This window comes from Aspergillus costaricaensis, assembly GCF_003184835.1.
Source record: "Aspergillus costaricaensis CBS 115574 unplaced genomic scaffold BO79scaffold_35, whole genome shotgun sequence".
Classification (NCBI taxonomy): Eukaryota; Fungi; Ascomycota; class Eurotiomycetes; order Eurotiales; family Aspergillaceae; genus Aspergillus; species Aspergillus costaricensis.
In genome coordinates, this window is record NW_020291835.1 from 264,607 (window position 1) to 284,238 (window position 19,632).

The 19,632-nt window shown below is 48.2% G+C and overlaps 5 protein-coding genes across 5 annotated transcripts; 3 read left to right on the forward strand and 2 right to left on the reverse strand.

Moving 5' to 3' along the window:
• Positions 1 to 350: 350 nt before the first annotated feature.
• BO79DRAFT_201911 (NADH dehydrogenase [ubiquinone] 1 beta subcomplex subunit 7) lies at positions 351 to 1,191 on the forward strand. Its single transcript, XM_025681615.1, has 3 exons — positions 351 to 449; positions 542 to 666; positions 755 to 1,191. Exons 1-3 carry the CDS (start codon positions 398 to 400, stop codon positions 857 to 859), a joined length of 282 nt encoding a protein of 93 aa, XP_025535856.1. The 5' UTR covers positions 351 to 397; the 3' UTR covers positions 860 to 1,191.
• Positions 1,192 to 1,906: 715 nt separating this feature from the next.
• On the forward strand, positions 1,907 to 4,382 carry BO79DRAFT_211107 (glutamate--cysteine ligase). Its single transcript, XM_025682950.1, has 7 exons — positions 1,907 to 1,933; positions 2,005 to 2,077; positions 2,150 to 2,215; positions 2,277 to 2,419; positions 2,476 to 2,601; positions 2,657 to 3,242; positions 3,307 to 4,382. Exons 1-7 carry the CDS (start codon positions 1,923 to 1,925, stop codon positions 4,306 to 4,308), a joined length of 2,007 nt encoding a protein of 668 aa, XP_025535857.1. The 5' UTR covers positions 1,907 to 1,922; the 3' UTR covers positions 4,309 to 4,382.
• Positions 4,383 to 4,479: 97 nt separating this feature from the next.
• On the reverse strand, positions 4,480 to 5,132 carry BO79DRAFT_274129 (uncharacterized protein; the record flags this gene model as incomplete). Its single annotated transcript, XM_025687573.1, has 1 exon — positions 4,480 to 5,132. The coding sequence occupies one exon, from the start codon at positions 5,130 to 5,132 to the stop codon at positions 4,671 to 4,673; it is 462 nt and encodes a 153-aa protein (XP_025535858.1). The 3' UTR covers positions 4,480 to 4,670.
• A 306-nt stretch (positions 5,133 to 5,438) lies between these two features.
• Positions 5,439 to 6,493, reverse strand: BO79DRAFT_231946 (uncharacterized protein; the record flags this gene model as incomplete). The annotated part of the gene is made up of 6 exons (XM_025684196.1): positions 5,439 to 5,623; positions 5,689 to 5,757; position 5,802; positions 6,115 to 6,199; positions 6,293 to 6,345; positions 6,446 to 6,493. The coding sequence occupies 6 exons, from the start codon at positions 6,491 to 6,493 to the stop codon at positions 5,439 to 5,441; spliced, it is 441 nt and encodes a 146-aa protein (XP_025535859.1).
• A 163-nt stretch (positions 6,494 to 6,656) lies between these two features.
• Positions 6,657 to 8,785, forward strand: BO79DRAFT_180189 (cholinesterase). The gene is made up of 4 exons (XM_025680078.1): positions 6,657 to 7,044; positions 7,115 to 7,301; positions 7,358 to 7,978; positions 8,048 to 8,785. The coding sequence occupies exons 1-4, from the start codon at positions 6,763 to 6,765 to the stop codon at positions 8,644 to 8,646; spliced, it is 1,689 nt and encodes a 562-aa protein (XP_025535860.1). The 5' UTR covers positions 6,657 to 6,762; the 3' UTR covers positions 8,647 to 8,785.
• Positions 8,786 to 19,632: the final 10,847 nt, after the last annotated feature.

The following is a 19,632-nucleotide window of genomic DNA, read 5'->3' on the forward strand; positions in this document are numbered from 1 at the left end:
GTTCCGTACGATAATAGGATGTTTCCGAGCGGCGTCGCGACTCTGAGCACAAGGACATAAAAGTCTGAACTTGGCTACCGCAAGGCATCAAATTTCAAAATTGCCTGTTGCCTTAGTCAATCACATGAATCTCAGTGGAAAGCGAGCTGGGTTCGTCGTAGCCCAGCAACATCTATCTCAACACGCGACGGATGGCAGGGCTGGATAAGACGCGCTCCGGGTACGTTGACCGCGTAAAGTGGATTTGGATACGCTAAACCTGTTGTGGAACCAAAAACACGTGATGTCACATGACTTATCGTCCGGAAGGAACGACGACTGCGGATAGCTGCAAACCTCACAGCCCAGTCGCCTATCCTTGGAATAACCTTCAATTGAGTCACCCCCTCGTGTCAAGATGACTGCCGCCGAGTCTGTGAAGAGTGCCGTTGGGCTTGCGGATAGCACCGGTATGTAATTGTTGCCATTGGCGTCCGATGTGACGGAAGGCAGTGATGTGAAAGTTGGCACCGGATGATTAACGACTAACGCTTGTCTTTAGCTGCCTCCCGCCAGGAAATGTCGGATGCTCGTCTTCCCCTCCAATACCGCGACTCTTGCGCAGGCCTCCTGATCCCATTGAACCGCTGCCGCCAGCAAGAATACTACCTTCCCTGGAAGTGCGAGGTGCGTTGTTTTCACTCTGGTTTATTCATGGATTACTGTTCATCTTGTCGTATATATAACTAACGCCATGCCTCTTTCCACCCAATAGGACGAGAGACACAGCTACGAGAAGTGCCAATACGAGGAGTTCAAGAAGCGTGTTGCTAAGATGGAAGAGCTCCGCGCCGCTAAGGGTGGTGCCCGGAGCAACTAATGATACCACAAATATCGGCACGGCATTCGAGACGAGCGAAGGAGCGGGTTATGTACATAGAGATTCTGAGATTGTTTGTCCATGCACCGACATTGGCGTTGGGAATCATCCAAGACTAGGCTTGCCGTCACCACACCTGCGAAAACCAGAACGGTCGATTGGCTAACCAGTAGCATCAACCGTACTTTTGGGGTTGTTCGGCTCCGACGCTGCTTGGGAGGTCTGGGTGGTGAAATCGTTAGCCACCCTCCCTCAAAAAGACAGCACTGATTTCTTCGGGCCAGAAGGGACTCGGATCTGTCCCACCTTTCAACTTTGCAACATAATGAGAGCGATGATTTGTCAAGTGCAAATACCATAATAGTTTGCGACTTTGTCCGCGAGTGCCATGAGATCACACCTCAATGGTAGGCAGATGCAAATCCAGCCATGGCGCAACGCCCTGGAGACAATGATGGGTTCGTAAAGAGCTTTCAGTATGCTTCCAAATGGTCATGACATTCTTCATGCATCTTTCCGAAGGACTACATAGAGACGAATGACCATCCATATTTATCTGCTTGCCCTCCATACAAATCGGCCGCCGCGGAGCAACTGGTGTAGATATCACATGACCTCTAATCCCTCCACGTCTGCTTAGAAATCGGCGGCATTGATAATCACCGACCACTGCTTACTGCCCCGCCCGGCCTACCAGAAATGGGGGGAATAAGTTTCCCGGCCACCAATAGGCGCTTGAGCCTTTGTACCCGAAGGTTCGACAGAATTTCTCAAAGTCGGCAGGGTCAGCAGTTTGTTCATATTTAATCGATCAGTATCTGCTGCCGTTGTTGTTTGTGTAAAGCCGTTACGGGCGTGTCTTGAAGTCACGACATTGCGTGCCACTGACGTTGGCTTATTCTGCCGTGGTTCGGAGATACTGCCGGGAAAGTTCCCCTCATCTCCGCGGGGTTTCTGGATGGCCTGACCTTCGAACTTTTACTTCACCCAAAGCCACAGAAAAACCTTGGAACCTCAGACTGGGATTTGCAATTCAAAGTTCCAACTGTCTGGTGTTGACAACATGGGCTTGCTGTAGGTGGAGCGTGCTGGGTCAAAGCCGGATTTCATTGATGCGCAAAAACTAACATTGGCCGTTCCTTCAGAGCGCTTGGGACGGCTTTGGACTGGCCAGAGGCCAAGAAGAGAGCGGATCAGGTTCGCAAATGGGGCATTGAGGTAAGGATATGATCTTGTGTCGAATTCTCCCAATCATGTACTCTAGGTGGGGTTCTTTTCTAACTGAGATAGCAATTACTTGCCAATTGGCATAGAGCCAAGGGAAAGGAACGGAATGCCCTTCTCTGGGGTGACGAGGTAAGTCGCAATCTTCACATTTTTCTGTTTCAATGTGAGCTAATAGCTCTTTCTTCGTTAGGTCGAGTATCTCGTCGTAGCAGTCGATGATGAGAGCAAAAAGGCCCGCTTGTCTCTCGCTCAGGCCGATATCCTCAAGTCGCTCGCTGAGGACGAAGCATCGTGGAAAGAGGGAACTTCCCCTCTGTCTCAGAATAAGGAACAGTGAGTTGGGACTAGGGTTTTGGGAACACGAGAAGAGAATCTCTGACGGATCTTAGTGAGGGTGAGGAGCCACCTCATTTCCATCCTGAATTTGGCCGATTCATGCTGGAAGCCACTCCGGGTAAGCCCTGGGGCATCGACTTCAAGGATCTACTGAAAGTAGAGTCCAACATGAAGTGGCGGTAAGTTCTCGGTTTTCCCGGGCAAGTAATGACGTCTCTGATGGACGTATAATAGGCGTGAGGTTGCAAAGGCTCACATGGCACCAAATGAGAGTCCTATCACCCTCACCACATTCCCTCGTCTGGGGACAAAAGACGACTATATTCAGCCTTATTATCCCCCATCGGGTCCCGCATTGCGATCTCAGTTTGTCCCCGACGAAATCGCTAACCCCCATATTCGATTTCCAACCTTGGCGGCCAATATAAGATCAAGGAGAGGCCGGAAAATCGAGCTGAATGTGCCAGTCTATAAGGACAAAAACACGCCCGATCCCTTTTTGGATCCGACTGTGGACTATGACCTCCACAACTGGCCCGAGGATGATGATGTCCGAAATGGCGCGGCTAAGGAGGGTCATGTTTACATGGACGCCATGGCATTCGGCATGGGGAGTTGCTGTCTCCAGATAACTTTTCAAGCGAAGAACATGACGGAAGGGAGAAAGTTGTACGATCAACTGAGTCCACTGGGGCCTATCCTTTTGGCTCTCACTGCCGCCACTCCGATATACAAGGGTTTCCTCGTCGACACAGATGTCCGTTGGAATCAGATCAGTGGAGCTGTTGATGACCGGACACGGGAGGAGCTTGGTGAACTTGTAAGATTCCACTCTTCTGTGTTGTTTGTTCCTCAGTCTCAAAAATTGTATTAACACCATGCAGCCCCTGAAGAATGATAGATGGAGAATCCCCAAATCCCGATATGCTTCGAACTCGACTTATATCTCACAAGATCCCAGATTAAGAAAAGAATATCTGGATCCCGATCTTATCGTTGATCAAGATATCAAGAAGCGATTGATGGATGACGGCATGGATGATCTTTTGGCGACACATTTCGCGCACCTGTTTATTCGTGATCCACTGGTTATATTCTCGGAAGATCTCGAGGAGCTGGACTTGAACAAAGCAGATCACTTCGAGAACCTGCAGTCGACCAATTGGCAGCATATGCGTTTCAAGCCGCCGCCACCTGACAAGGATGACATCGGCTGGCGAGTTGAATTCCGATCCATGGAAATCCAGATGACCGACTTTGAGAACGCCGCCTTCAGTATCTTTATTGTGCTTGTGACCCGTGCAATCTTGAGTTTCGATCTCAATTTCTACATCCCGATCCAGCGTACGACAGAGAACATGGAAACTGCGCACCTTCGAAATGCAGTATTGGAACAAAAGTTCTACTTCCGCAAAGACCCATTCTCTCGTCGCAGACCGAACCAGCAATCGCCAGGTGGTAGCAATGTCTCCTCTACGACATCCTCTGCTCATAACACGCCACCTCCATCACCGCCACTACACCCAGTGGAGTCTGAGTATGATCTCATGACGATTTCTGATATTATTAACGGTTCCACTGATGGATCATTCCCTGGATTGATCCCGCTCGTCGAATCTTACTTGAACAGTGTCAATGTGGATGTTGAGACACGGTGTTCTCTAGCCAGCTACCTTGACTTGATACGTAAGCGTGCGAACGGTACCCTTTGGACTGGAGCTAAATGGATCCGCGAGTTCGTTGCGTCACATCCTGGGTATAAGCATGACAGTGCTGTATCCGAGGAGATTTGCTACGACTTGGTGAAGGCTGTGGATGAGATGACTGTCAAAGAAGGCAAACATGGTACAGTTGGGTGGGAGCTCCTTAGAGGCAAGAAGAATTAGATGGCTGAAGACGAGTGTTGTTGCATATAGATGTAGATAGCGTGCTCTCCATATTTATCTACAGTGAAGTGAACATAATTAGAACTTCCTTGTCAGCTGACAGAATTGGCAAGCCCTGGAGGACATCCAAGCATACTTATTAGACAATAATTACAAGATTTATTTCCCGTAGTGCTCGTTGATGGTACTCCTTCACTTTCCTCAATGTGCTTCGCAAAAGGGCCGCGGCTGACTGCCATGTGATCCATCAATCAACTATAATCTTGACTTCCCTGTCTTGATTTATTCCAAACACATTCCCATTCCTCCAAAGGACCAAACTCCCCATTTCCGTCATTTCAGGCATCTTTCACTCCTGGCCACTATGGCAACAACATCTTTTCTTCCTCCGTTGGCTGCCGACATGAATCCGCCAGCCCTGTCACTTTCCATACACCGTTGACTTTATGAAGAACGAAAAGCTCAACGCCCACATGATGCACAACTCCATTGACCTTTGCCCGAAAAGGTGCCCATACTGCAGCCATGTTTCCGGGCGAGTATACCTTCACCTCCGGATCCCAGATGCGCTCGTCGATTTCGTCCTGAATCCGTGTCACTTGCTCCACGAAAGCTCCAATGGTACAAAAGCGAGGAAGGGTGGGGGATGGTGGCCAAACAGACATTCCTCCTGCCCGAACACAGTATTTCTCGAAGTCAACAGGATTTTTGGTCCTCAGTGCAGCTAAAAATCCATGAATGACAGCCATGACAGAATCAACTTCGTCGGAAGGCTCGGGCAAGCCTGCCAGGGGGACCGCCTGGTTTGGTATTATCCAATGCATACTTGATGCCTTCAAAGAAAGTTCTCGAGGAACCGTGTCGAAAGATTTGTGGACACTGCTTCACTCGTCACAAAAGCTGGATTTTGATGAAAGGAACCCCGTCTTCACTTGCGCACCTGAAGAAATTCAGACAGAGTCCAGAATTCAGTATGTTCCTCCCCTTTGCCCCAGTGTACTGGCATGATATGCAGTCTACTGGTATGGCAAATAACCAGGATACGAGTCATCGAAAGCCTTTGTCTTTTAGGTATTTGGCAGATAGAGCATAAACTGGCAATTAAGCCATGGTCTATTGAAAAAGACACCTCATAATTCCAGGCGGCATTCGAAACAAAGGCTTAGAAAAGGCCTGTAGTGGCAATACTCTGATATAAGACCAACGAGCCAGCTGAACGTGTTACCGTTACAATGCCAATGATGGGCTTGTGCCACGAGTATACCCTTCGCTCCCGTCAGTGCGTGAGAGGGCCATGGGAAGCTTTTGCAAGCTCCTGATAGCATCTGCCGGAATTTGGACCGCAAGTCAACGAAGCAGCATAAAATTTCCATGCATAACCACATTCTGCTTCGCCCCATCGGTGTTGGATGGGCCTCTCGCATTCAGGAACAATGAGAACAGCGTCAGCTCAGCTCATATGCTTGTCCGACAGAACACCATAGCTCACACACCCTCCTTAACATGACATCTCGTACGACTCTAGCCTTGGTGGAGACGTTCTCGCCTGGGCCTCTTCCTGTCCATGTGCAACAATGAGAACGCCTTGCACCGGACGAGCTAGCCTCTATAAGCATAGCGATTTCTCGTCGGATGTGATTACAAAGCCAGCCTGTGTCAATGCCATAGCTTAGAGGCTTCTCTTATACCGTTGGTAGAAGACAGGGAGAATTTTGCCTAATAAGAGCCACACAAGTAATTGGGTTATCTCTGAGCCTAAACATGCATGATGCATCTGCCAATTTTGGGCACTAGCGGTCAAGCGACCCGCATGTCTCTTTTCTCTCTGGCGCCTCGTCTGCCATTCCCGTCTTCCACATCTCTCAGTATCGCGTCTGCTTCCATGTCGGGTCTGCTTCAGGGTGTAAACACGATCAGCTTCCGCTCTTTGACTTATATACGATGCACCAAATTTATCTATTGCGCCGGCATGAGGTCAGTCCACATCACCACAAGCTCACCGTGAACGGTGCTCATCCAGCCGTCGCGTGAAATTACCTTCCGGAAAGGCCCCATACAACTCACGCTCCGGCAAAATAATCGGCATGTCTACAAATCAAGACTCGGCATTTGGACGTCCTCGATCTGCCATTTCGACCATGAGGTCATTGTGCCAGCTGTGTCCTATGACTCGATAGCTCCACATCTCGGTCGACAATCCTACCAGGAGCGAGTTATATATGGCGGTTGAGCCTTCAATGCCGCGATTCCCCGCATTCCTCACCCCATGCTCTCCCGGCAGAACCCCGGAGACAACCCCCACTAATGCACCAGGTGCAAGCTGGCATGGATTGAATTATCCGGGGTGCATCCATCCTAGTTCCCCACATGTTGGACCCTTTCCTTATAATGGCCGCCCCAGCAAACCCCCAATTGCTGTCGGGCCAGCGCAGATAGCAATTTCTCGTCTGTTTAATGATGCCAAAACTCGCTGTTGCTCTTCTCGCGTTACTTGCTGTGGGCAATGCGGCGCCAACTAAAGTGGCCCGCTCCGCGGCCAGTCCTACGGCCCAGGTTCGCAACGGCACATATGTCGGAGTGACGAATACACATTACCAGCAAGATTTCTTTCTAGGAATGCCGTATGCTCAGCAACCTTTAGGTGACTTGCGATTTACGGTGCCTCAGTCCTTGAATGAAAGCTGGAGTGGAGAGCGCGACGCAAAGGAGTATTCCAACATCTGTGTAGGATACGGGGTAAGTGCGCAAAGCCTTCTTCGAGCTGATCCTGGCATTATAGGTGTCAGCTAATGGGAGTATCTGTTAGACCGATTCAATTTGGTACCCACAGTCCGAAGCGTGTCTGACCTTGAATGTCATCCGCGATTCTTCTGCAAATGAGAACTCGAAGCTCCCTGTGGGCGTTTGGATACATGGCGGTGGTTTCTATGAGGGATCCAGTGCTGACCAGCGCTACAACATGTCCGCGATTGTCGCCAACTCCTATAAAATCGGTATGTTCACGTATAAGGTTGTGGAGTTATTCTGACTTGGGACACTCGCATTGTAGGGAAGCCATTCATTGCCGTCAGCTTAAACTATCGCCTTTCGGCATGGGGCTTTTTGAGCTCCAGTCAAGTCTGGGGCACTGGCAATACCAACCTAGGCATCAGGGACCAGAGGCTAGCACTCCACTGGATTAAGGAGAATATCGCAGCGTTCGGAGGAGACCCAGAGAAGATCACCATCTGGGGCGAGTCCGCCGGAGCGATGTCCGTTGGCTATCACCTTGCAGCATACGGCGGTAGGGACGACGGTCTCTTTCGTGCAGGCATCATGGAATCGGGAGCGACTATTACTGCTAGCCCAGGCAACTATACCGGGTACCAAGCGCTCTATGATGAGCTCGCGGCCCAAGTCGGTTGCTCCAATGTAGTAGACTCTTTGCAGTGTCTGCGCGAAGTTCCCTTCGAGAAATTGAACGCTGCTCTCAACACCACAAGTGGCAGCTCGGAGTTCAACTTCGGGCCTGTCATTGATGGAGATATCATCAGAGAATGGGGTAGCCTCCAGCTAGACAAGCACGAATTCGTCAAAGTCCCTATTCTTGCAGGTACCAATACCGACGAAGGAACAGCCTTCGGCCCCACGGGTATTAACACGACAGAGGAGTTCTATGCATATCTAACAGGTATGTACGATGATCAGTTGAGATACTGAAAGAACCCCAGGACAGCAAATGGGCTAATCTCACATGCAGATGGCGAATCTGGATTCCAGCTACCCCCCACGATCGCCCAGGAAATCCTGCAGCTCTACCCCGATGATCCAGCACTGGGTATCCCCGAATTCCTCGGAGACAGTCGAGTCCCGTCCGAAGGCTACCAATGGCGGCGCACCTGTGCATACGCAGGGGACTACGTAATGCATGCCAACCGGCGGCGACAATGTGAGGCGTGGACAGAGACCTCGACGCCGGCGTACTGTTATCGATTCAACATGCGCGCGGCCGATGTCCCCATCTTGTCTGGCGCCACCCATTTCGAAGAGGTTGCCTTTGTGTTCAACAACATTGCAGGACTTGGGTACCATTACGGAAAGCCATTCGCAGGGATGCCCGAGTCCTACGTACAGCTAAGCAATTTGATGACCAGCATGTGGGCATCGTTCATCCACGATTTAGATCCTAATTCGGGCATCAAGGACTCCGATGTGCAGTGGCAATCGTACGGGAAGGATCAGCCGGTTGATCTGGTGTTTGATGCGAATGTCACGAGCTACAGCTACATGGAGCCAGACACGTGGCGGAAGGAGGGGATCGACTATATCAATTCCGTGGCCAACGCGTACTGGCGATAAGCTTCCTGCTATCGAAGAACCACATGTGATGAGCTTGAGAGTTTTTTGCCTTCCGATCGATGTTGCCTGCGGAGAGGACATAAGCCAAGGCAAACAAGGATGGTAGAGGGGGTGCGAGCGCATCCAAGTCGGCCACGGTTGTTGATTGACGGTTCCCTAGTTTAGAGAGCAAATACAGATGCCATACTTTTCATGCAGCAAACCCAGTTTTCCCAATCGGATAGTACAGTAGATCGGTTCCGAATTGTAAAAAGGCAAGATCATACGTAGTTAATACAAGAGAAACCAAAGAACCTACAACATAACATAAGAGCATTACGAATTCCAAATTACCAAAATCCTGTATGACAAAAACCAAGCAGAGACTAGTAGAGCTTCTGGTCGGATGTACCTGCGATGACCTTTACACACGCGTGTGGTGTTCGCCCATTGTACCAAGGCCAAGCCAAACGGCCAAGACACGGAAATAACCAAGAGCGAGAACCGCTTCCCCTCCAAGAATCAAGAACCCCAGGGGGAAGGTAAAAAGAGAATGTGGAAGCCGATAAAAGGGGTCTTCTTTTTTCCATTCCTTTTTTCCTTTCCTAGAGAGGGAGGAGAGTCGGCATTCATTGTCAATCAGCAGAGTGTTCGCCGTCCCGCGAAGTGGTGTACAGGTAGTAAGTAGTCTGTATCCGGACCATCGGGGACATGATTATCATACGATCCATAACCAAGTCCCCGATTGTACTACGGCTACCAAAACAAGAATGATGGAAATATTGGAGCATGGCAGAAAAATAAAATAATAAAATTATTATAATAATAATAATACTAACACTGAATGAAAAAGGGAAAAAAAAAAATTATTTTCAAGCTCGGCAAGTGAAAATTTCCCCCTGGTCTTCTTGTTGTAGGTTCACCAATGACAGCGGATCCCCGATTTTGACATCGATGGGGACCCTCTCTCCCCTCTCTGTCTCCCCGTGGCTGTCATGGAGGGGGGAGAAGAGGGGGGATTGTGTGAGTGAGTGAGAGAGAGAGAGAGTGTGTGTGTGTGTGTGTGTGTGGAAGAAGGGAAGCTGTCATATCCTTTCCCATTGTGGATAGGCCAGCCAGGGGTCTGTCTGTCTCTCCCCTCGGGGTCTATTCTCCCTTTCGCTTTTTTCATTCTCTTCCAACCTCTTGGTATTCCGTCAACCGGCAACGATCGGGGAAAGGTCGAAAGTCTGAAGGTATGGTTCCAGATGAAAGGCCGTGTGAGAATCTTATCCAGAAATTCTATCTTACTCCAACCATCGGGTTCGTCCCCATCCCATCGATTTAGTTTCGACTAGTTGATCTAAACGAGGGAAGGAATGCGTGTTCCAGAACAACTACCCACTGGCTTCGAGGGTTTTTTTTTTTTGCAAAGTCGGTAAAAATTACCTGATTGCAGAAATCTAACCATGGAACGAATGTTCAGTTCCCGAGCCATTCACCCAGGGGAGAGAGACGGCTGTGATGGAGAACTTTGAACATTCCAGAACAAACAGAATGGCTTAGCTGGAGAATAATTATTACTACACCAATAGTAGTAGTAACTAAAAGTAGTAAAGGGAAGTGGGAACATGTTCAAGTCAGATAAAATTTGGTATAGATAGACTTGGTCAACTAATCGACTACTAATCTACTGACTAGACAGTAAACTACTAGTAACTAACTTACAAGAATAGATTGCCTACACGGACGACCAGAGAGGAACGGAACGGAAGGAATGAACGAAGGGAAGGAAAACAGGAATGACGGGGGAGGAGAGGGGGGAAAACCAATCTAACACGGTTGCTTTGATTGAAGGTTGCCGATCGCGATCGTTGTAATCAAATAAACCAGGTTGTCATGGACCGACCAGAGAGACAAGAGCCACACCCACTGACACCTCCATCGAATTCATCCGGTGGCGTTAAGGACGGGCCCCCCCCCCCCCAAATCCCCTCTTTCCTTCCCTTATTCTTCTTCTTCTCCTTCTGTTCTATTCTGTTTCTATTAATTAAAATTGATTGTCCGTATCCTCTCTAAATTATTCTTCGTTCCTTCTTGACAATCAATCCACTCACATCCACACCTACCCACCCCATCCATCTATCCATCTCGGGGACCTCGTTTGCGGGATCTTACCTACTTGTGCTTAGTAGATAGATAGCAGATGAAATTGGAGTTACTTCATTTCCCCTTGGCCCTGCTTATAGTAAAGTGTCATCATCAATATCATCATCGTTCATTTCCCGGCCCCTCTCTTCTGCAGATTTGATCCTGACTACTACTAGTTAAAGTAACCTCTTATACTTAGATAGTTAGTCCCGTCTTCGGGTCGCCGTTCTATTGACATTTCTAAATATAAGTTGGTCGTTCCCAGTTCCCACTTCACCGAGCGGGAAAAAATCGATAGCAACACGCACTACGAAGTTAGTATAGTCCTACTACATGCTGTCATATTGCTCCAATTACTACTACCACTACTACTACTACTACTACCGGCGATAGCAATGAAGCATATCCCGAATCCCGAACGATGTGGATATATACCAATACCTCGTTTTTAATTAGACAACTAATCAAAAGAGAGACAAAAATAAATACTACTACCAAGAAAAGTAAAAGAAGAACCAATCGATCCGATCGGAAATAGTAGCGAATCTTCGTCCGTCTCTATTACCTGCTTACTTACTTACTACTTACTATGTACTAAGATCTACATCTACCTGTCAGTGGTTGTCAGCTTTCGTCAGTCCAAAAGGTGCAGTACTAAAGTTTCCAGTTCTAGATCCCATAAGCCGGGTGTATCCGTGGTTTCCTATCCACGTGTTATTCGGGTCCAGGCTAAGCAAAACTGTAACTAAAGTGAACTACTAACTAGGTGAGATTGGAATCGCCAGCCCAGGAATTAATTCAACTTTTAGTTTAATTTGTTGGAAAAAGTTTGGTACCGAATTTGATGGTGTATGTATGTATGTATGTATGTATGCTGTTATTGCAAATTTACGCGTGTGTGTGTGTGTGAGTATTGTTTAGACAAACTGGTTTTTATTCTTTACTTTCGAATAGTTGTCTTTTTTTCTTTGGTTGGTTTCTATGTTCTTTTTAACCTTTTACTTTGTAGGTTTTGTGGTGAGGAAGTGTGGTCACTTTGTATGATATATATATATATATATTAAGATGGGTAACATCTTCAATATTCAGATAGACAACGAACATACAAATCTGTAAAATAACTTCATAACAACACCATCCTACTAGTAGTATACCATCAATACTTCTAGATAGTACCAGTAACACACATAATCATCTACTAGTAGATCAACAATACACCTACAGACCACATACAGTCCAACCTGCAGGTCATCCCAAGCTGTGTGGTATGGGCTGGTGGCAGATACTACTAGTACTACTCAGTAACTGGTAACACGCACCGAGCGCATCTGGACCACACACACACACACACACACACACACAGATACATACATCCACACAGCAGCAGCAGCAGCAGCAGCAGCAGCATAATACATATATATAGCTTCGCTAGATCGGTCAGGCGGATGCAGCACTCTAGCATCCCATTAGTGGCTTATGCGAAATACTACTCATGCATCTACTACTAGTTACACAGTACGTCTTCTTCATGTCGTTTCAAACTCTATGTGACTGCGGGCATAAACAGGGACCAATAGGTAAGTAAGTATCATACCTCCTAATTCATTGGCCATGATCAAAGCATCAAAGCAATGCAAAAGTGAAGCATAACAGACTTACTACTACTACCTGAAAAAAAGCTACATTTGCAGAGTAGATGCGTAAATAACTCGAATCGTATATTTTCGAAAGTAATATAACCCTGGACTAGAATACGGAACGTAAAGTATAATGATACATGGTAAAGGGCAGCATCATGTGGTAACTAATATTTCTGTCGTTAATTTACGTGGACCTCCAAAAAGGGAAAAATAATAAGTTGAAAGTCGAGTCAGGAAATTCAATAGAATCTATAGAGAAAACTATTATAGTCTGACGCGATCGGAAAAAAAAAGGCATATCTCATAGCCATATGGCTTGCTGGCATGATCGATCGGGATCAGGTTACATCGTGTCTTAGTGTGTAGTGGGGAGGGGGGGGGGAAAGGAAGGAAGGAAGGAAGGAAGGGAGGGTAGGCAGGTTAGCATCGGAGGCCCGATCAGAAAGAAGTAAGAGTAACTAGGTAAATTAATTTATGCTTACTTGTTCACATGATGGAGACCCGATCGATAGTTTAGATGGCCACATATTATTAATATTCGCATTGGCCTGACTAGTTAGTTTGGGTTGTCGTATATTGCTGGCTGTGGCGCAGTGCTACATGAGTAGATAGTGGTGGTCAGGTAATGGTGGTTTGTGTGTTGGCTATGGGAGACCCGTGTCGAGCATACTACTAGTTCACCTGCATGACCCCTCCCCCAAAGAAATCGTCCACTTGCGCATGATGCAATCTCTTCCGACGTAATCATTCGCCTTGAGAAGTTCCTTGTTATGGTCATCTAGATGTAGATACTAGATAGATAGCAGTCAAAGACAGGCAGCCCCTTTTGCGGGCTGATTTGTAAGCTCCATGACTCGCACTTAATATACCGTGTGGTAAATATAGCTGCCTTCAGCGGTGGCTATCCGAGGCTGCAAGCTCAGCAAGCATGGCGTCCGGGATCAACGACAATAATGCTCTTCACTATAGGATCCTCAGAGGGTCGATACTACTGAATAGTCAGTGAGTAGGGCAACGGGATGACTTGGAGAGGAGAGAGGGGAGTGGTGGGTGGGTGGAAGAGCGGCCCCAGGCGCAACGTGCTGACTCTTCAGAGCCAGGCTATGACGCTGCTTCACTATAAAATGGAGACTGAGGGCTAACGGCGATTCATTAAACAGTCAGATACTAGCACCGTTCCGGTTGTCATCTCCGTGGGCTGTTCGTTAGTCCCAGTGATAGACCTCCGGACCTCATATATCTTAGCCCCAACCACCCAAGATCCGCGCGCAGATTAACCCGCCGATGAGCGATGGTCGATAGGCGACGCTAACTAAACCCAAGTCTAGGCGATAGATAGACAGTCCCACTGCCCAAAGTTGGCAACAGTCGAGACGAGGATTACTGCCACTGTTTTTTCTGTACTGTTCGTTGTAGGCTACAACCCACGGCGGGTTGATGATCAACGGCCGTTATCAAGTCAGGAGCCACACCTTGACTGGATCCATCCTATGAAGGTACGGAATCTTCGAGGATCCTCTCTCCTCCCCCTATTCTTTTGTCTTCATGTCTTTTCCTGTTTTCGCTATTCTCTCTCTATCCAGCTTCCGAATCTTCTCTTCTGGAGAAGCGGCCAGAGGCGCTGGGGTCCACTGACTGTACCCACTTTCTTATTTGCCGGGTAAATTCGACGGGTTTCCAGTAATGGGTTTATTGCGGGCTTCCAGCCGGACGGGACGGAGGATTTCGAGAGTGAAAGTCGATAATACAATCCAGGAGCTAAGTCAAGAGATGAACTCGAACCCGTCAATCAGATTTATTCTACCGGGAACCGCGCCACTCAGCCTGTATTATGTATTGTTGAGGATGTAAGGTACTCTACCTAGCGAGCGGGGACTCCCAGTTCGCAGCCCTTTTCCAAAAATTTGGTTCATTTAATTTATCCCTTTTCGGGTGACAACCTTTGGAGGGCTAGATGGCCTTGGCTAATAAGTGAATGCGAAATCCGCCACCTCATCTTTCCATATGGAGATTTCACGTACTTTAGTTGATATCCTCGACATGTCATCGAGATAATCTCATGTATCTATGCCTCACTAAGATCGCGTACTTTTTGTCACCATGCATAGTTAACCTTCCGGATTTGCGCTGATGCGTCCCCCAGTGATCCGTCAGGCCTGACCACCAAAGAGGTGGATCACACCACAGCCGGGTCCGTAGATGTGGTGGGGAAAGTCAACGTTCAACGGCTTGGAAATGTGTGCGTATCTGGCAGTTACCGTGCCGCGGCCTCCGAATACGCCAAGTCCTTCACTCGAGCTGCTGAGAAAGGAAAGCAGGATTGGGCTTGCCGGGCGTTTTGACACCACACCGATCTTATGGCTGTGGCTCCCAAACGGTTCTATTGCAGTCTGCTGGGCCGCGCCACTACATGATTCATGAGAGGGCAGCCTCTTTTTCTGCGGTCGTGTTAATCTCTGTTAATTTGTTCTTTCTTATCCACTCCTGCTCCCTTCAAGGAACCGTGTCTGGTGGATCGGCCAACCGCCTCGTCGGTGCCAATATTGGAGTATAGATGCTCGAGAAGTAATGATTATAGATCTCTGTTACCATCGATGTTTCGGGATTTGCTTACGACTCAATTCGGGGTATGCACGAGAGCCGAAGTAGATCCGTCTTGCGGCCGGCGCAAGATGAGGCGACAAGGGCCGAAAAAAAAAAATGAAGTGTGGAAAAAATTTGAAGACGGCGGGACACCCTACCCAAGACCGTTAGACTATTATGGCACACAATAATGCGGTCTTGCTTTCTTTTTTTCCTTATTGTATTTTTTTTTTCTTTTTCCTTTTCTTTTTGTTTTTTCTTTTTTTGTACATTCCTTTTCTTCTTGCCCCCATTGTAGACAAGAAATTTGACAATATTATGGTCTTCATAGAATTCGTTCGTGTCGAGCTGACCCTGGAACCTGTATGCAAACTTGAAGTGGCGATCGTCACTGTGGCTCAAAGGTCCTATACACCCTCTTGTTCGTTCATAATATCTCTATCAGCCATGCAGATAGCCACCCATGGGTGGGACAGACACCTTAGTTGTAAAGGATTCCGATGATTGACAGGGCCATCTGTCGAATTCGTCACCAAGACAAGGGTTTCTCCAGTCGAATCTTGGTACACAATACGCCAAAGACGGGAGAATGAATGGAGCCGATAAAGAATGGTCCACTTCACGTGTCTTCCAGGGGGTGCTGAAGGAATGGTGAAAGAGGAATGGACGACAAGTGGGCCGGCCCTCCGTCTGATCCCCTGGACTCCTTAAATGGAAGGAGGAGGCCGAGGCTATCCTCAGCAACTGTACTCACAATACCGTACATACTTGACTGTAACAGCACTCTCTATCGAAGTCGTTTTATACACAGTGGAATACTTTGTAGGACATTCTGTTTCCGACTCGATGAACAAGCATGACCAGGGACATAGTTAATACTGAATCGTGTATGGGTGAGTGTTGTTGCCGGTTGGAAGGAAGCCCTTCCGAACTTTACTGTGGTCATTGGCCCGGATTTCTTCTTTCTCTCTTGCATACTAATATAGCAAGTGAATCCCTAATGGGAATATTTCATAACCATTGTTACTTACCTTTTAGCGAATCTTTGGGTACTAGGCAGTACTCAGGAACTTACTGATTTTGAAAGTACTGCACCTGTATTCGATGAGAGATCACTTATTCCCTCAAATGGGCTTTAGTGGACTTGAAAATTTGGGAAGTTACTCAGTAGAGACTATACTAGGTGGTTGGCGGAGACCGTTAGCGTCATTAAACGCGCTCCCAATCGGTCGGCCTGCAGGAAACCCAAGTCTTGGTAGTCCAAGGACAAAGCAGGCCAGAGGTGAAAACATCGGGTTTAGCCGTTTTTGACGAAACCCCAGCTGTCAACTTCCTGGTTTAGGATAAGTCGTCGGAGAGTTTACCGGGATGGATCCACTACCGTTTTGACACTGGAGCTCTCCCTACCCCCCCCCCCCCTTCTGCTTTTTCTCCGGCCCATAGAGCTGAGCCAGCCTTTTGGCCCATGATCAATCGGCCCGTCTTATGCAAAACAACAAGGGCCAGGTCAAACCAAAGGACTGTGCAGAAATAGCTCGTAGCTAGCAGATCGAGATACTGGGCGCATTAGTACCTTTGGCATGACCCGGAGAGGCGTCTACACACTATACCGAGGTATCTGGTCGTAAAAACAGCTGCAAATCCTTGACTGATGACTCGTCGGTCAGACACCAAGAATTACGAGTCAGTGTAGAAAGTATCAAGAGGATTCCCCTCACTAATACAGACGTATTTGGCGCTGTAATGGCTGTTGGAGCGTCAGTAACCAGCCCCAGATGGCGAAAGGGGTGGCAGGCAATAGTGAGAGGAGTATCAAAATTCGAATGGACTCATGACACGATGTCTGCACCAATGAGCAGGTAACTGTTGAGGAGGATGCGATCGCTCGCATCCTGGGCTCTTGCCATAATGGTCGAAGCGCTGTCGCTCACTTTCCTCTCTGGACTGTATGATGATTTTTTGACCATCCTTGAGCGATCGTAGGACCCGGTCCCACCCCATCCCCCATTGCCGGTATCCATCAGCTGTACTTATCCTAATATTGATAGAGCGTAGTCAGCGAAAACGTTAGCGAGGTGCGACGGCGAGCCAACGGTCGCAACGGCCCTTGAACCATCTCTTTTGGCGCTGTCGATCCCATTATCCGCTTTTCGGCCCACCATTCTCCAACCCCATTGTGACACAGTAGAGCTGTTTTGGCAGCCATATGTCTTTTTGATAGAACTCTTCCGATACCAACGGTGTGCTCTGAAAATAATCCTTACGCTTTCAAGTCTGAAAGCCTGTTTGCTGGCTGGGGCTGTGTACAACACCCCACATTGTCCATCTAGCCCCATAGTTGTCGTATTTCCGACTCCGTTATTGAACGTGGTCATCGAATATAGAGAACAACCATAACAGTCAGCAGAGTACTGGTGCCATGGCCCTTTACCAGGCCTCTGTGGCGTCGTGTGAAATAGTCACTCGGCGGTACTCTTATGAATTCGTAAGTGAAGTCCCACCTAGATAGCCCCCAAGGGGCCAGTATAACATGTACTTTGAAAGAGACGTAAAGCACTTTTTCGGACCCCCCTGTACAATATGATGGTTGATTAGTAGAAGCAGGATAGCTCTAGTGGGTCAGAAGAGTGAGTACACCACTAGTGACGGTATTAGTATGTAGATTGAGTGTCTCCGTTCCCAGGGAAGACATAGGTTCACGGCTGAAGCATTGGCGAACGATGGATGACCAACCATTTTCTTAGTGATCAATAGCCGGAATAACGCGCGCCGGATAATTCTTTCCCACAGTAGTGATCATTGTCCTTCACAAGACGCTTCTTGTATGATATCTAGCTATTTCAGAGGCCATGCAAGCGCGTGACATGTCTCCCACGCGTTTCAGGCTTGGGATAGATCGAATTCGCGGGCCCTTGCTGTAACTTTTTAGTGCCGGCTGATGCCCGAGAAATACTTAAACTGATGTACGCTAAAAGCAACTGGTCGCCTTTGGACCGCCTTGGTCTGATGGCTTTCCTGTTGTTAGGTTAGACCCGTCAACGTTAAGAGGCTTCCTGGGGCTGCGGCAAAGCCTAAGCTCCGGATGCTGGGTTTATCACCCGGTGCATGAGTCACTGCCTCCCAGCCTTCCAATCGCGATACAGTCACAGTGCCTGGAATTTAAGATTGTTATTGCCCTTTGGTGCGGAGGATCCGTTATACAGAGCGAGCGACACATCTGGGGGGGCCATTGTAAGAGGGGCTAAAACAACTTCATGGATAGTTGGTGAAGAGGGGTTGGACGATGTGTCTCAGCGGTAGAATACGTAGACTGTCACTTTTGTCAAGCCGGTCAATGTGATGGTATTGCCAGTACCCAGTAAGTACTCTGTATGGAGATGCTGGCCAGTGCGTCCGCCTCACCCAATAAGAGCCGGTCAAAAGCTTGGGACATCGCGCCATGCAAAGATTTCCCGAGGATGCTAATCCGCTTTGGGATTTAGCGAGCGCTCCGGCCACAGCATTCTCTCGTAGTATTCAGAGATCTAAACCAGACACCACTGCGCTCCCAAGTGATTTTATGTTGCATAAAAGCTCGTACACCTAAAAAAATCAATGTGGCTCACACAATAGCCGGGCAGGAGCTGCAATCAGTCAACCATGTCCGCCTGATTAAGTTGGTCATTATTGGGGGCGACCGCTGGCAGATCTATTTTCGCTGCCGCCACTCAGTCTGTGCACCGGTAGATACGACCAAAAGTACCAAATGAACAGAGAGGCCTGTCGTCATAGCTTTGGTGTTCCTGGTTTGTTGCATCCGGACAGAACTAATGCGGAAAGTATATCTCGCGAGGGGAACCCCTCCATGGGGATGAATTATTGACGAGGAGAATTTAGTCTGTAGGATGAGGTCATGGCCTTGGGTCCCCTCCCAACATCACATGTAAAACGATCGATGGAACAGGATAGTCATCAGAGAAAACCGTCCAATCCTTTCCTTCCAGGGATCTCCGACACCATGCGCTGGACCTGGCGGAAGTGATTACCGTAGCCTTGCTAATTCGGGTAAAGATCGGTCACTTTCAGTTGATCCCTCAAGGAACATTTTTAGCGCCATCTGCTGGAAGTCAGCTCAGCTTCCCCCTAGCCTCGCCATGCAGTGCAGTTCGCAGAAGACTGTTCCCTTCCTCAAAGCTAGAGTGGGAAAGCCAAGTTCAACGGTGCTAAATATTACGTACCCGGGGCCGGTCGCAAGATCGAGCAGCTCCACGGCAATGGCAATGGACCGGCAATAGTTTCCAGTAGCCATGTCTGGGTTCGCTTGGGGCATGCCAAAAGTTGCACTAGCAAGCAAGCCACTAGAACGAACCTATTGTACTGGTAGTTGGTATTGCTGAGTACTCTTCAATTTAGATTGAGGGGCTATGATCCTCTTTGAGTCAGATCTCTCCACGGAGTACCGGTGGTAAACATGGGTCTGAAGCGTCATGGGATAAGGATGGTAGTGTGAGTTAAGGGGGGTTTTCCACAGTTCATATCAATATTTTTGGTCGTTGTCTGACTCGTAGCTGCATATCGGTTGCCCACTTTCTCATCCAACTGTCTACGATACGTATGCGACATGCATTACTAGGGGATTACACACCCTACAATAAAGGAGGGAGGGAAGAAAAGA